This window comes from Pseudophryne corroboree, chromosome 3 (genome assembly GCF_028390025.1).
Source record: "Pseudophryne corroboree isolate aPseCor3 chromosome 3, aPseCor3.hap2, whole genome shotgun sequence".
NCBI classification, from domain to species: Eukaryota; Metazoa; Chordata; class Amphibia; order Anura; family Myobatrachidae; genus Pseudophryne; species Pseudophryne corroboree.
The window spans coordinates 456,390,310-456,405,027 of NC_086446.1; the positions used below are offsets into that span (position 1 = coordinate 456,390,310).

Here is a 14,718-nt window from a genome sequence, read left to right on the forward strand (position 1 = left end):
CTGTGCATTTTTACCACATTTCCCAGTTGTTAGCCAAATTGTTGAAAAGTAAGAACCCAGATGACCTCCAAGAAGCGAACAAGTTGATTAAGTCCATGGTTAAGGAGGTGAGTTTGCACTTATATTTACTGGACCCTCAATCAGATTAATGAATAGTTTTTACATTGCAAAATGTATGAATACATTTAAATTAGAAATTGTCAACAAAGTGAATAATGTTAATAGAGCCATGTAACTTTTCTCTGACGTCCTAGTGGATGCTGGGTACTCCGTAAGGACCATGGGGTATAGACGGGCTCCGCAGGAGACTGGGCACTCTTAAAAGAAAGATTAGGTACTATATCTGGTGTGCACTGGCTCCTCCCTCTATGCCCCTCCTCCAGACCTCAGTTAGTATCTGTGCCCGGCCAGAGCTGGATGCACCCTAGGGGCTCTCCTGAGCTTCCTAGAAAAGAAAGTATTTGTTAGGTTTTTTATTTTCAGTGAGATCTGCTGGCAACAGACTCACTGCTACGTGGGACTGAGGGGAGAGAAGCGAACCTACCTGCTTGCAGCTAGCTTGGGCTTCTAAGGCTACTGGACACCATTAGCTCCAGAGGGATCGAACACAGGCCCAGTCCTCGGTCGTCCGGTCCCGGAGCCGCGCCGCCGTCCCCCTTGCAGAGCCAGAAGAACGAAGAGAAGTTGAAAATCGGCGGCTGAAGACTCCGGTCTTCATTAAGGTAGCGCACAGCACTGCAGCTGTGCGCCATTGCTCCCTTAGCGCACCACACACTCCGGTCACTGATGGGTGCAGGGCGCTGGGGAGGGGGGCGCCCTGGGCAGCAATTAGATTACCTTACTTGGCGAAAAGCACATAATACAGTCTGATAAACTGTATATGTGCATTAACCCCCGCCATTAAAGTACATAAAAGGACAGAAGCCCGCCGCTGAGGGGGCCGGGCCTTCTTCCTCAGCACTCCGGCGCCATTTTCTCTACACAGCTCGGCTGGAAGGAAGCTCCCCAGGCTCTCCCCTGCAGTATCCTGGTACACAAAGGGTAAAAAAGAGAGGGGGGCACATAAATTTAGGCGCAAAAACTGTGTATATAAGCTGCTATAAGGGAAGAAAATCACTCAGTATAGTGTACATCCCTGTATTATATAGCGCTGTGGTGTGTGCTGGCATACTCTCTCTCTGTCTCTCCAAAGGGCCTGGTGGGGGAACTGTCTTCAAATAGAGCATCCCCTGTGTGTGTGGTGTGTCGGTACGCGTGTGTCGACATGTCTGAGGTAAAAGGCTCCTCTAAGGAGATGATAGAGCGGATATGTGTGTGGGAGGGTGTCTCCGTCGACAACGCCGACACCTGTTTGGATATGTGTAAGTGCTGAGGTAAAATTATTGCACAAAAGGTTAGGGAACAGAAAGGAAATCTACCCTGGTCTGTCCCTATGTCACAGAGTCCTTCAGAGTCTCTCTATGTTCACTATCCAAAATAACAAAGTATCGACACGGAGTTTAACTCCACTGTCGACTACGATAATGCAAAGTTACAGCCAAGAGGGCTAAAAGATATTCAATATATGATTATTGGAATAAAAGATGATTTGCATATCACTGATGACTCATCTGTCCCTGACACGAGAGTACACATGTTAAGGGGAAGAATGCTGAGGTAAATTTCCCTCCTCTCATGAGGAAAAAGAGCGGGAATCTCCAGACAAGAGACGGCAGCTTCCCACAAGAGAATTCTCAGGCTGTATCCTTTCCCCACTAGGGCCAGGATGTGTTGAGAATCTTCCCCTTGGGTGTCCTGTTTGCACTAGCTATTCTCAGGGATCCTGCAGATAGTGTGCACATTCTAGTATACTACCCAGACCGGCGATTGGGTCGGCATGGGTTTATAGCGCTGTGGCAGCGTGGACAGGTACCTTATCAGCAGAGATTGAGACCCTAGTATGCATATAAATATTTTAAGATGCTGTCTTAAGTGATAGATATATAATTATAAAGCATGCCCAAAGGGACATGAGTATACTGGGTCCTAGAGACAAAAGCTATGTCGATTTCTGCTTGAGTCCTGTAGAATATACATTGGACAGATGATGCCGACTTAAGAGGCATATGGAAGGCTGAGGATTGTGTGGAGAAAGGTTCTCGGGCCTGGTCTCCACAGCTATAGCTGGTAATTCTGATATTTTGCCTTATATTCCTGCACAGCCTAGGAAAGCACGACATTATTAAATGCAGCTTTTCGAATAAAGAAACAAGAAAGTCTGAGGTGCGTCCTTTCTTGTCAGAGCCGGGGGCAGAGGAAAGAAGCTGTACAACACAGCTAGTCCCCAGGAAAAGAAGTCCTCCCCGGCCTCTACAAAAATCCACCGCATGTCGCTGGGGCTCCACAGGCGGAGCTAGGCCCGGTGGGGACACGCCTTCATAAGTTCAGCCACAAGTGGGTTCACTCCCTGTTAGATCCCTGGGCAATAGAAATTGTATCGCAGGGATACAGGCTGGACTGTGAGAAGATGCCCCCTCACCGAGGACCCGGCGGGCTTCCCCCCAAGAGAGGGAGCCAGTGTTAACTGCAATTCGTAAATTGTATCTTCAACAGGTGGTGGTCAAGGGTCCCCTCCTTCAACAAGAGGGTGTTATTATTCGACCATGTTATAATCCCGAAACCAGACGGTTCGGTTAGACCCATATTGTATTAAAATCCCTGAACATATACCTGAAAAGGTTCAGGTTCAAGATGGAATCGCTAAGAGCGGTCATTGCAAGCCTGAAATGAATCGGGACATAAGGGATGCATACCTTCGTGTCCCCATTTATCCACCTCATCAGGCGTACCTCAGAATTGCGGTACGGGATTGTCATTACCAATTTCACCAAGGTAATGGCGGATATGATAGTGCTCCTGCGGAAGCAAGGTGTCACTATTATCACATACTTGGATGATCTCCTCATAAAAGCGAGATCAAGAGAGCAGTTGCTGGACAGCGTATCACCTTCTCTGGAAGTGAAACGCAACACGACTGGATTCTATATATTCCGAAGTCGCAGTTGGTTCCTACAGCTCATCTGCCTCGCCTAGGCATGATCCTAGACACAGTCCAGAAGAGGGTTTATCTCCCGATAGAGAGAGCTCAGGAGCTCATGACACTGGTCAGGAATCCATTGCAAACCAAAACAGGTGTCAGTGCATCACTGCACTCGAGTCCTGGGAAGGATGATGGCATCATACGAGGCCATCCCCTTCGGCTGGTTCCATGCAAGGACAATGGAACTTACTGGACAAGTGGTCCGGATCACATCTTCAGATGCATCGGTTAATCACCCTATCCCCCAGGGCCAGGGTGTCTCTCCTGTGGTGGCTGCGGAGTGCTCACCTTCTCGAGGGCCGCAGATTCTGCATTCAGGACTGGGTCCTGGTGACCACGGATGCAAGCCTCCGAGGGTGGGGGGCAGTTACACAGGGAAGAAAATTCCAAGGTTTGTGGTCAAGCCAACAGATTTGCCTTCACATCAATATCCTGGAACTAAGGGCCATATACAACGCCCTAAGTCAAGCGGAGTTCCTGCTTCGCGAACAACCGGTTCTGATCCAGTCAGACCGCAGGGGCTCATGTAAACCGCCAGGGCGGCACAAGGAGCAGGGTGGCGAGGGTAGAAGCCACCAGAATTCTTCGCTGGGCGGAGAATCAAGTAAGCGCACTGTCAGCAGTGTTCATTCCGGGAGTGGACACGACCTCCACCCGGGAAAGTGGTGACTTCATCAGGAAGTCTTCACGCAGTTTTGCAAATTGATGGAAACTGCCTCAGGTGGACTACATGGCGTCCCACCTCAATAAAAAGATAAAAAAGGTTTTACGCTGGGTCAAGGGACTCTCAGGCGATAGCTGTGGTCGCACTAGTAACACCGTGGGTGTTCCAGTCGGTCTATATATTCCCTCCTCTTCCTCTCAGACCCAAGGGCTGAGAATTGTAATAAACGGAGGAGTGTGAACAATATTCTTTGCTCCGGATTGGCCAAGAAGGACTCGGTACCCGGAACTGCAAGAAATGCTCTCAGAGGACCCATGGCCTCTGCCTCTCAGTCAGGACATGTTGCAACAGGGACCCTGTCTGATCCAAGACTTACCGCGGCTGCGTTGGACGGCATGGCGGTTGAATGCCGGATCCTAGCGGAAAAGGGCATTCTGGATGCAGTTATTCCTACGCTGATAAAGGCTAGGAAAGACGTGACAGCAAGACTTTTTCACTGTATATGGCGAAAATAGTTTGCTTGGTGTGTGGCCGGGAAGGCCCTACAGAGGAATTCCAGGGGGGTCGATTCCTGCACTTCCTACAGTCAGGAGTGACTATGGGCCTAAAATTAGGATCCATAAAGGCCAAGATTTCGGCCCTATCCCTTTTTCTCTCAAAAAGAACTGGCTTCACTGCCTGAAGTTCGGACGTTGTTACAGGGGTGCTGCATATTCAGCCCCTTTTGTGCCTCCAGTGGCACCTTGGGATCTTAACGTGTGTTGGATTCCTAAAATCCCACTGGTTTGAGCCACTTAAGACCGTGGAGCTAAAGTATCTCACGTGGAAAGTGGTCATGCTTTTGGCCTTAGCTTGGACTAGGCGTGTGTCAGAATTGGCGGCTTTGTCATGTAAAAGCCCATATCTGATCTTCCATATGGAAAGGGCAGAATGGAGGACTCGTCCCCAATTTCTCCCTAAGGTGGTATCATCGTTTCATTTGAACCAACCTATTGTGGTGCCTGCGGCTACTAGGGACTTGGAGGATTCCAAGTTGCTGGACGTAGTCCGGGCCCTGAAACTTTATGTTTCCAGGACGGCTAGAGTCAGAAAAACTGACTCGCTATTTATCCTGCATGCACCCAACAAGCTGGGTGCTCCTGCTTCAAAGCAGACTATTGCTCGCTGGATCTGTAGTACGATTCAGCTTGCACATTCTGCAGCTGGACTGCCGCATCCTAAATTAGTAAAAGCCCATTCCACGAGGAAGGTGGGCTCTTCTTGGGCGGCTGCCCGAGGGGTCTCGGCTTTACAACTTTGCCGAGCTGCTACTTGGTCAGGTTCAAACACTTTTGCAAAATTCTACAAGTTTGATACCCTGGCTGAGGAGGACCTTGAGTTTGCTCATTCGGTGCTGCAGAGTCATCCGCACTCTCCCGCCCGTTTGGGAGCTTTGGTATAATCCCCATGGTCCTTACGGAGTCCCCAGCATCCACTAGGACGTCAGAGAAAATAAGAATTTACTCACCGGTAATTCTATTTCTCGTAGTCCGTAGTGGATGCTGGGAGCCCGTCCCAAGTGCGGACTCTCTGCAATACATGTATATAGTTATTGCTTAACTAAAGGGTTATTGTATGAGCCATCTGTTGAGAGAGGCTCAGTTATTGTTCATACTGTTAACTGGGTATAGTTATCACGAGTTGTACGGTGTGATTGGTGTGGCTGGTATGAGTCTTACCCTGGATTCCAAATCCTTTCCTAGTAATGTCAGCTCTTCCGGGCACAGTTTCCCTAACTGAGGTCTGGAGGAGGGGCATAGAGGGAGGAGCCAGTGCACACCAGATATAGTACCTAATCTTTCTTTTAAGAGTGCCCAGTCTCCTGCGGAGCCCGTCTATACCCCATGGTCCTTACGGAGTACCCAGCATCCACTACGGACTACGAGAAATAGAATTACCGGTGAGTAAATTCTTATTATTTAGCTGCTTTTATGTATTCCTAAGCATTGAACGCATGGTTTCAGCAAAGTAAATGTATAACAACACGTAAATGAGTTTGCTGTTTGATAATATTTGTTCTAATTGTAATGCTACTCTTCTGCCAGCCAGGCCTTAGAAGCACTTGTAAAACAATTGTCCTTTTTCCGTGTAATATAAAACCTTACATCATGTGTCTATAAATTTCCATATGAAAATGTACTTCCTATTGCAAATCCTTGCATACCTGCAATCCTCAGGATGAGGTGAGAATACAGAAGGTGAGCAAGCGTGTCCACACTCTGGAGGAAGTAAATAATAATGTGAAGCTGTTGCAAGAAATGTTGATACATTATAACAAAGAAGAATCATCAGAAGGGGACAAGGAGCTTATGAAGGTGAGTGATTGGCAGTATGTGGCAATTTAGAGGCTTGAATACAATTAATGGTGTTTAAATGGGTGCTTCCATGCAGAGCTGGGTTAAGACCCCCACAGGGCCTTAGGCAATATGCTGCTTCGGAGCTTATATATATATATATATATATATATATATATATGTACAGTATGTATATCCCTCACTCAGATCCCCCTTCCTCTCGTAGCTCTCCCCTTCTCACACTCACTCAGATCTCTCCAAACAGGTCTCCCCCTTCAAATAGGTCTTCCCCCCCCCGCCACACACACCGCTTGACCTCTCCCCATTAACTCAGATCTCTCCAAACAGCTTCCTCCCCTCTCCCCATTCAGATCCCCCTCACATAGCTCACCCCTTTTCCCAGAGACCCCAACACACACGCAGCTCAGCCTCTTCCCATTCACTCAAATCCCCCCCAAATAGCTCTCTCCCCCTCACTCTGGTCTCCCCTTTTCACACAGACCCCCCCCCCCCCCCACACACACACACACCTTCTTCTTTCTACTCACTCAGATACCTCCAAACAGCTTCCCCACCTTACACAGCTCTCCCCCATCACATAACTCTCCCCTTGTCACACAGACACCCCCCCCAACACACTCAGAACCCCCCAAATAGCTCCACCCCCACTCACTCAGGTCTTCCCTTTTCACACAGACCCCCCCCCCCCCCAAATAAACACACACAGCTCAGCTTCTACCCATTCACTCAGATCCCTTCAAATAGCTTTCACCCCTTACACAGATCTCCCCCTCACATAGCTCTGCTCTTCTCACATAGACCCCCTCACACAGCTCAGCCTCTCCCCACTCACTGAGATCCCTCCAAACAGCTTCCCCCCCTTAACATAGCTCTCCCCTTTTCACACAGATCCCCCCCAAACACACACACAGCACAGCTAGACCCCCTAACTCTGATCCCCGCCAAAATAGCTCTCTTTCACCCTCAAACACACACACAGCACCCTACCCTTACACAGATCCCCTCCTCCACACGACTCTACCCAGTCAAGACCCCCCCCCGTGCCCACACAGAGCTCTTTCACCCCTCTTCACACAGCTCCCCTCCCCTCAAGACAAACATATACTGTGCTCAACCCTCAAAAAATTCTAATCCATATGCTCTATAATGTTATGATCAAGCTGTGATAGAGGAAAAAGAGAAAATCAAAAGTAGATCTCAAATAGTGATTTGCCCACAGTACCCAGGTTCCCAAGTGGTCTCCTATCCAAGTGCTTACCAGACCCGTCCTGCTTAGCTTCCGAAAATATATCGGGCGTATTCATGAAAGTATGGCCGTGGGCAGCTATTTATGGAGGATGGAAAGAAGAAATAGAACCCACTTCTGCTTTCTGTACTGGGCCTAGGTCTCAATTTTCTCTGACGTCCTAGTGGATGCTGGGGACTCCGTAAGGACCATGGGGAATAGCGGCTCCGCAGGAGACTGGGCACAGCTAAGAAAGATTTAGGACTACCTGGTGTGCACTGGCTCCTCCCACTATGACCCTCCTCCAGACCTCAGTTAGAATCCTGTGCCCGGCTGAGCTGGATGCACACTAGGGGCTCTCCTGAGCTCCTAGAGAGAAAGTATATTTTAGGTTTTTTATTTTACAGTGAGATCTGCTGGCAACAGACTCACTGCAGCGAGGGACTAAGCGGAGAAGAAGCGAACCTACCTAACTGGTGGTAGCTTGGGCTTCTTAGGCTACTGGACACCATTAGCTCCAGAGGGATCGACCGCATGGAACCGGCCATTGATGTTCGGTCCCAGAGTTTCGCCGCCGGCCCCCTTACAGAGCCAGAAGCAAGAAGAGTCCGGAAAATCGGCGGCAGAAGACATCAGTCTTTACCAAGGTAGCGCACAGCACTGCAGCTGTGCGCCATTGCTCCTCATACACACTTCACACTCCGGTCACTGAGGGTGCAGGGCGCTGGGGGGGGGCGCCCTGAGCAGCAATAAAAACACCTTGGCTGGCAAATATATCACAATATATAGCCCCAGAGGCTATATATGTGATAAATACCCCTGCCAGAATCCATAAAAAAGCGGGAGAAAAGTCCGCGAAAAAGGGGCGGAGCTATCTCCCTCAGCACACTGGCGCCATTTTCTCTTCACAGTGCAGCTGGAAGACAGCTCCCCAGGCTCTCCCCTGTAGTTTTCAGGCTCAAAGGGTTAAAAAGAGAGGGGGGCACTAAATTTAGGCGCAATATTGTTTATACAAGCAGCTATTGGGGGAAAAATCACTCAGTTATAGTGTTATTCCCTACATTATATAGCGCTCTGGTGTGTGCTGGCATACTCTCTCTCTGTCTCCCCAAAGGACTTTGTGGGGTCCTGTCCTCAGTCAGAGCATTCCCTGTGTGTGCTGTGTGTCGGTACGGCTGTGTCGACATGTGGGATGAGGAAGGTTACGTGGAGGTGGAGCAGAGGCCGATAAATGGGATGTCGTCCCCTGTGGGGCCGACACCAGAGTGGATGGATAGGTGGAAGGTATTAACCGACAATGTCAACTCCTTACAAGGCTGGATGACGTAAAACAGCTGTGGGACAGCCAGCTTCTCAGCCCGCGCCTGCCCAGGCGTCTCAAAGGCCATCAGGGGCTCAAAAAAGCGCCCATTACCTCAGATGGCAGACACAGATGTCGACACGGAGTCTGACTCCAGTGTCGACGAGGTTGAGACATATACACAATCCACTAGGAACATCCGTTACATGATCTCGGCAATGAAAAATGTGTTACGCATTTCTGACATGAACCCAAGTACCACATAAAAGGGGTTTTATTTTTGGGGAGAAAAAGCAGCCAGTGTTTTGTTCCCCCATCAGATGAATGAATGAAGTGTGTAAAGTAGCGTGGGTTCCCCCGATAAGAAACTGGTAATTTCTAAAAAGTTACTGATGGCGTACCTTTTCCCGCCAGAGGATAGGTCACGTTGGGAGATATCCCTTAGGGTGGATAAGGCGCTCACACGTTTGTCAAAAAGGGTGGCACTGCCGTCTTAGGATACGGCCACCTTGAAGGAGCCTGCTGATAAAAAGCAGGAGGCTATCCTGAAGTCTGTATATACACACTCAGGTTATATACTGAGACCTGCAATTGCCTCAGCATAAATAGTGCTGCTGCAGCGTGGTCTGATACCCTGTCAGATAATATTAATACTCTAAGACAGGGATAATAGTTTGCTAACATAGAGCATATTAAAGACGTCGTCTTATATTTAAAGGATGCACAGAGGGATATTTGCCGGCTGGCATCCAGAATTAATGCAATGTCCATTCTGCCAGGAGGGTATTAGAAACCGTCAGTGGACAGGTGATGCTGCCTATAAAAGGCACATGGAGATTCTGCCTTACAAGGGTGAGGAATTGTTTGGGGATGGTCTCTGGGACCTCGTATCCACAGCAACAGCTGGAGAGAAATTTTTTTTACCTCAGGTTTCCTCACAGCCTAAGAAAGCACCGTATTTTCAGGTACAGTCCTTTCGGCTTCAGAAAAGCAAGCGGGTCAAAGGCGCTTCCTTTCTGCACAGAGACAAGGGAAGAAGGAAAAAGCTGCACCAGCAGCCAGTTCCCAGGATCAAAAATCTTCCCCCGCTTCCTCTGAGTCCACCGCTTGACGTTGGGGCTCCACAGGTGGAGACAGGTGCGGTAGGGGCGCGTCTCGGGAACTTCAGGGACCAGTGGGTTTGCCCACAGGTGGATCCCTAGGTTCTGCAAATAGTATCATAGGGATACAGGCTGGAGTTCGAGGCGACTCCCCCTCGCCGTTACCTCACCTCAGCCTTGCCTGCTGCCCTCGGAAAAAAGGTAGTACTGGCGGCAATTCACAAGCTGCACTTCCAGCAGGTGAAATCAAGGTACCCCTCCTTCAACAAGGCCGGGGTTACTATTCCAAAATGTTGTGGTACCGAAACCAGACGGTTCGGTGAGACCCATTCTAAAATTGAAAGCCTTGAACACTTATATACGAAGGTTCAAGTTCGAAATGGAATCGCTAAGGGCGATTATTGCAAGCCTGGAGAATTTCAGGGTATCACTGGACATCAAGGATGCTTACCTGCATGTCCCTATTTACCCTCTTCACCAGGAGTACCTCAAAATTGTGGTACAGGATTGTCATTACCAATTCCAGACGTTGCCGTTGGTCTGTCCCCGGCACCGAGGTATTTACCAAGGTAATGGCCGAAAAAATTATACCGTACTTGGACGATCTCCTTATAAAGGCGAGGTCCAGGGAGCAGTTGTTCGGCGGAGTAGCACTATCTCGGGAAGTGCTACAACAGCACGGCTGGATTCTGAATATTCCAAAGTCGCAGCTGGTTCCTACGACGCGTCTACTGTTCCTGAGTATGGTTCTGGACACAGAACAGGATAAAAAGGGTTTCTCCCGGAGGAGAAGTCCAAGGAGTTGTCGTCTCTAGACAGAGACCTCCTAATACGTATACAGGTGTCGGTGCATCAATGCACGCGAGCCCTGGGAAGGATGGTAGCTTCTTACGAAGAAATTCCATTCGCCAGGTCCCATACAAGGATTTTCCAGTTTGATCTGTTGGACATGTGGTCCCGGTCGCATCTTCAGATGCATCGGCGGATAACCCTGTCTCCAAGGGCCAGGGTGTCGCTGTTGTGGTGGCTGCAGAGTGCTCATCTTCTAGGGGGCCGCAGATTCGGCATACAGGACTGGGTCCTGGTGACCACGGATGCCAGCCTTCGAGGCTGGGGGGCAGTCACACAGGGAAGAAACTTCCAAGGCTATGGAAAAGTCAGGAGACTTCCCTACACATAAATATTCTGGAACTAAGGGCCATTTACAATGCCCTAAGTCAGGCTAGACCCCTGCTTCAACACCGGCCGGTGCTGATCCAGTCAGACAACATCACGGCGGTCGCTCATGTAAACGACAGGGCGGCACAAGAAGCAGGATGGCGATGGCAGAAGCCACAAGGATTCTCCGATGGGCGGAAAATCATGTGTTAGCACTGTCAGCAGTGTTCATTCCCGGAGTGGACAACTGAGAAGCAGACTTTCTCAGAAGACACGACCTCCACCCGGGAGAGTGGGGACTTCATCCAGAAGTCTTCCAAATGCTTGTACACCGTTGGGAAAGGCCACAGGTGGACATGATGGCGTCCCGCCTCAACTAAAAGTTACAAAGATATTGCGCCAGGTCAAGGACCCTCAGGCGATAGCTGTGGACGCTCTGGTAACACCGTGGGTGTACCAGTCGGTGTATGTGTTCCCTTCTCTGCCTCTCTTACCCAGGGTAATGAGAATAATAAGGAGGAGAGGAGTAAGAACTATACTCATTGTTCCGGGTGGGCCAAGAAGAGCTTGGTAACCAGAACTCCAAGAAATGATCTCAGAGGACCCATGGCCTCTGCCGCTCAGACAGGACCTGCTGCAGCAGGGGGCCTGTCTGTTCCAAGACGTACCGCGGCTGCGTTGGACGGCAGGGCGGTTGAACGCCGGATCCTGAAGGAAAAGGGAATTCCGGAGGAAGTTATCCCTACGCTATTTAAAGCTAGGAAAGAAGTGAACGCTAACCATTATCACCGCATATGGCGGAAATATGTTGCGTACTGTGAGGCCAGGAAGGCCCCAAAGGAGAAATTTCAGCTAGGTCGATTTCTGCACTTCCTACAGTCAGAGGTGACTATGGGCCTACAATTGGGTTCCATTAAGGTCCAGATTTCGGCTCTATCGATTTTTTTCCAAAATGGAACTGGCTTCACTGTCTGAAGTTCAGACTTTTGTTAAGGGAGTGCTGCATAGTCAACCCCCGTTTGTGCCTCCAGTGGCACCGTGGGATCTCAACGTGGTGTTGGATTTCCTGAAGTCGCATTGGGTTGAGCCACTTAAATCCGTGGAGCTATAATACCTCACGTGGAAAGTGGTCATTCTGTGGGCCTTGGCGTCGGCCAGGCGTGTATCAGAATTGACAAAAGCCCTTGTCTGTATTTTACATGGGAAAGGCGAAATTGAGGACTCGTTCCCAATTCCTTCCTAAGGTGGTATCAGTTTTTCATGTGAACCAACCTATTGTGGTGCCTGCGGCTACTTGGGACTTGGAGTTACCAAGTTACTGGACGTAGTCAGGGCCCTGAAAAGTATATGTTTCCAGGACAGCTGGAGTCAGGAAGACTGACTCGCTATTTATCCTGTATGCACCCAACAAGCTGGGTGCTCCTGCTTCTAAGCAGACGATTGCTCGCTGGATCTGTAGCACGATTCAACTTGCACATTCTGCGGCTGGACTGCCGCACCCTAAATCTGTAAAAGCCCATTCCACGAGGAAAGTGGGCTCTTCTTGGGCGGCTGCCCGAGGGGTCTCGGCTTTACAACTTTGCCGAGCTGCTACTTGGTCAGGGGCAAACACGTTTGCAAAAATTCTACAAATTTGATACCCTGGCTGAGGAGGACCTTGAGTTCTCTCATTCGGTGCTGCAGAGTCATCCGCACTCTCCCGCCCGTTTGGGAGCTTTGGTATAATCCCCATGGTCCTTACGGAGTCCCCAGCATCCACTAGGACGTCAGAGAAAATAAGATTTTACTCACCGGTAAATCTATTTCTCGTAGTCCGTAGTGGATGCTGGGCGCCCGTCCCAAGTGCGGACCGTCTGCAATACTTGTATATAGTTATCGTTAACTAAAAGGGTTATTGTTGAGCCATCTGTTGAGAGGCTCTGTTATGTTCATACTGTTAACTGGGTATCCTATCACGAGTTGTACGGTGTGATTGGTGTGGCTGGTATGAGTCTTACCCGGGATTCAAAATCCTTCCTTGTTGTGTCAGCTCTTCCGGGCACAGTATCCTAACTGAGGTCTGGAGGAGGGTCATAGTGGGAGGGGCCAGTGCACACCAGGTAGTCCTAAATCTTTCTTAGCTGTGCCCAGTCTCCTGCGGAGCCGCTATTCCCCATGGTCCTTACGGAGTCCCCAGCATCCACTACGGACTACGAGAAATAGATTTACCGGTGAGTAAAATCTTATTTTTTAAATATCAATCCCATGGCTATTCCAGATGAGAGAGTGTTGGAAAGACAAGGTTTATTAGGATAAGTAATAGTTCTGGTTGCTATTCTTGCCACCAGATTTGAAGAAGTAAATGCACCTCTGCTGTCTATTGTGACGGCAAAATGATTACTGAAAGGAGCTCACTGCTCAAATCAGTGCTGTCATCAGCTAGATGAGAGAGTGATAGAGTACCTCTGCTGTCTGTTGTGTAGCCAATGAAAATCTACTGAAGAGGGCTCAATGCTCAAGTCAGTACTGCCGACAACCAGATGAGAGAGTACTTGAATCAGATTTATCACAGGTAATTGGAGGGCTCTATAACAATGTGAGCATTTGATCAAATTTATACCAAAATGGGGTTACATACAGCAATCTCACTAATTATTCTCTGGCCTGAGTTCAATTTTCATGGTCAGATGAAGTTGAAGGGGAGAACATCATATACCTATAGATGTGCAATCTATGCACAAATAATTGAAAAGACTGTCTATCAACCATTGGGAGAAGTCATCAGTAATCAGCCTTCAAGAGGTATAGGATTGTGCTATGGTAGCGCTCTTGGTTAGCAGCACCAGTGTTTGTCAGCTAAAATAGGATCACGTGGTGGACATTAGCAATGATGTTGTGGGAGACTAGAGCTGGTAAGGTACACAAATATTAGTCTTGGGTGGTTATGTCGGTAAGGAGGTTTCACAAGGGGATAATGGTATTGCAAGACACAGACAAATATAAATACAGCCCTTTGGAGGAAAAAAGTTAAATCCAATATTTATTTTTTCATTCTGGTGAGCATTGGATACATAAGTGTCTTATGTGGATGTGAGGGTGTGGTTTAACCTTCAAGTAAATCAACTAGGTAACTAGGCAAATCCTCTGAATTTCCTTTAGGAGCTGTTTGAGAGATGCGAAGCCAAGAGACTCACCTTGTTCAAAATGGCCAGTGAGACCGAGGATAACGATAGCAGCCTGGGTAGGAGATATTTTTTGTCTGTGTATCTTTGGACTTCCTCTTGATTGATGGAGTGTGTTCCTTATTACATATTGAGTTTTGGATGATGATGATGTTGTTCTTGTTTGGGTTTACTTATCTGTTTAGCATTGTAATATATTTGACATATTAGATTTAATTTCCTAAAAGTTTACATTGATGGCTATTTATCCTGTCACTTATACAGGGGACATCCTTCAAGCTAGTGACAATTTATCTCGTGCCATCAATATGTACAAGAAAGTTGTAGAAGGTCAAGACATCAACGGGGAAATGGACCTTCCAGAGACCAAAGACAGTAGAGGTCACTGCTACACAGTCATTATAATTCCTTTCCATTTCTATATGTATTTATATATACGCCATGTCAGAAACCCAGTTATTGTTGCAACTAGCGTCTCCTCACTTGGGAATATTTTTAAAATCTTTAATACATATAGCATAATTAAGCATGGTTTATGGCAATATAGAGAAGAAAATGCTCACTGCTACCTTTTCCCATTTGTAATAGGTCTGCAACGTTACAACATCTGTTTTCGTAACATTTTTCACGTTACTTTTACAGAATTTAATTTTGCCACCAAAATTAGATAAATTGCC

At 48.3% G+C, this 14,718-nt stretch overlaps 1 protein-coding gene across 4 annotated transcripts in view; it reads left to right on the forward strand.

The window, feature by feature from the left end:
* The window catches only part of GGA3 (golgi associated, gamma adaptin ear containing, ARF binding protein 3), a 213,012-nt gene that overhangs the window by 81,082 nt on the left and 117,212 nt on the right, over positions 1 to 14,718 (forward strand). For all 4 annotated transcript variants that reach the window (XR_010243860.1, XM_063960640.1, XM_063960641.1 and 1 more), the window contains 4 exons: positions 27 to 107; positions 5,960 to 6,097; positions 14,019 to 14,100; positions 14,306 to 14,422. Coding sequence is in view for 3 of the 4 variants with exons in the window: in XM_063960640.1 (XP_063816710.1) it covers positions 27 to 107; positions 5,960 to 6,097; positions 14,019 to 14,100; positions 14,306 to 14,422 (418 nt within the window). In the remaining variant the exon portion in view is untranslated. The remainder of the gene's footprint in view (positions 1 to 26; positions 108 to 5,959; positions 6,098 to 14,018; positions 14,101 to 14,305; positions 14,423 to 14,718) is intronic.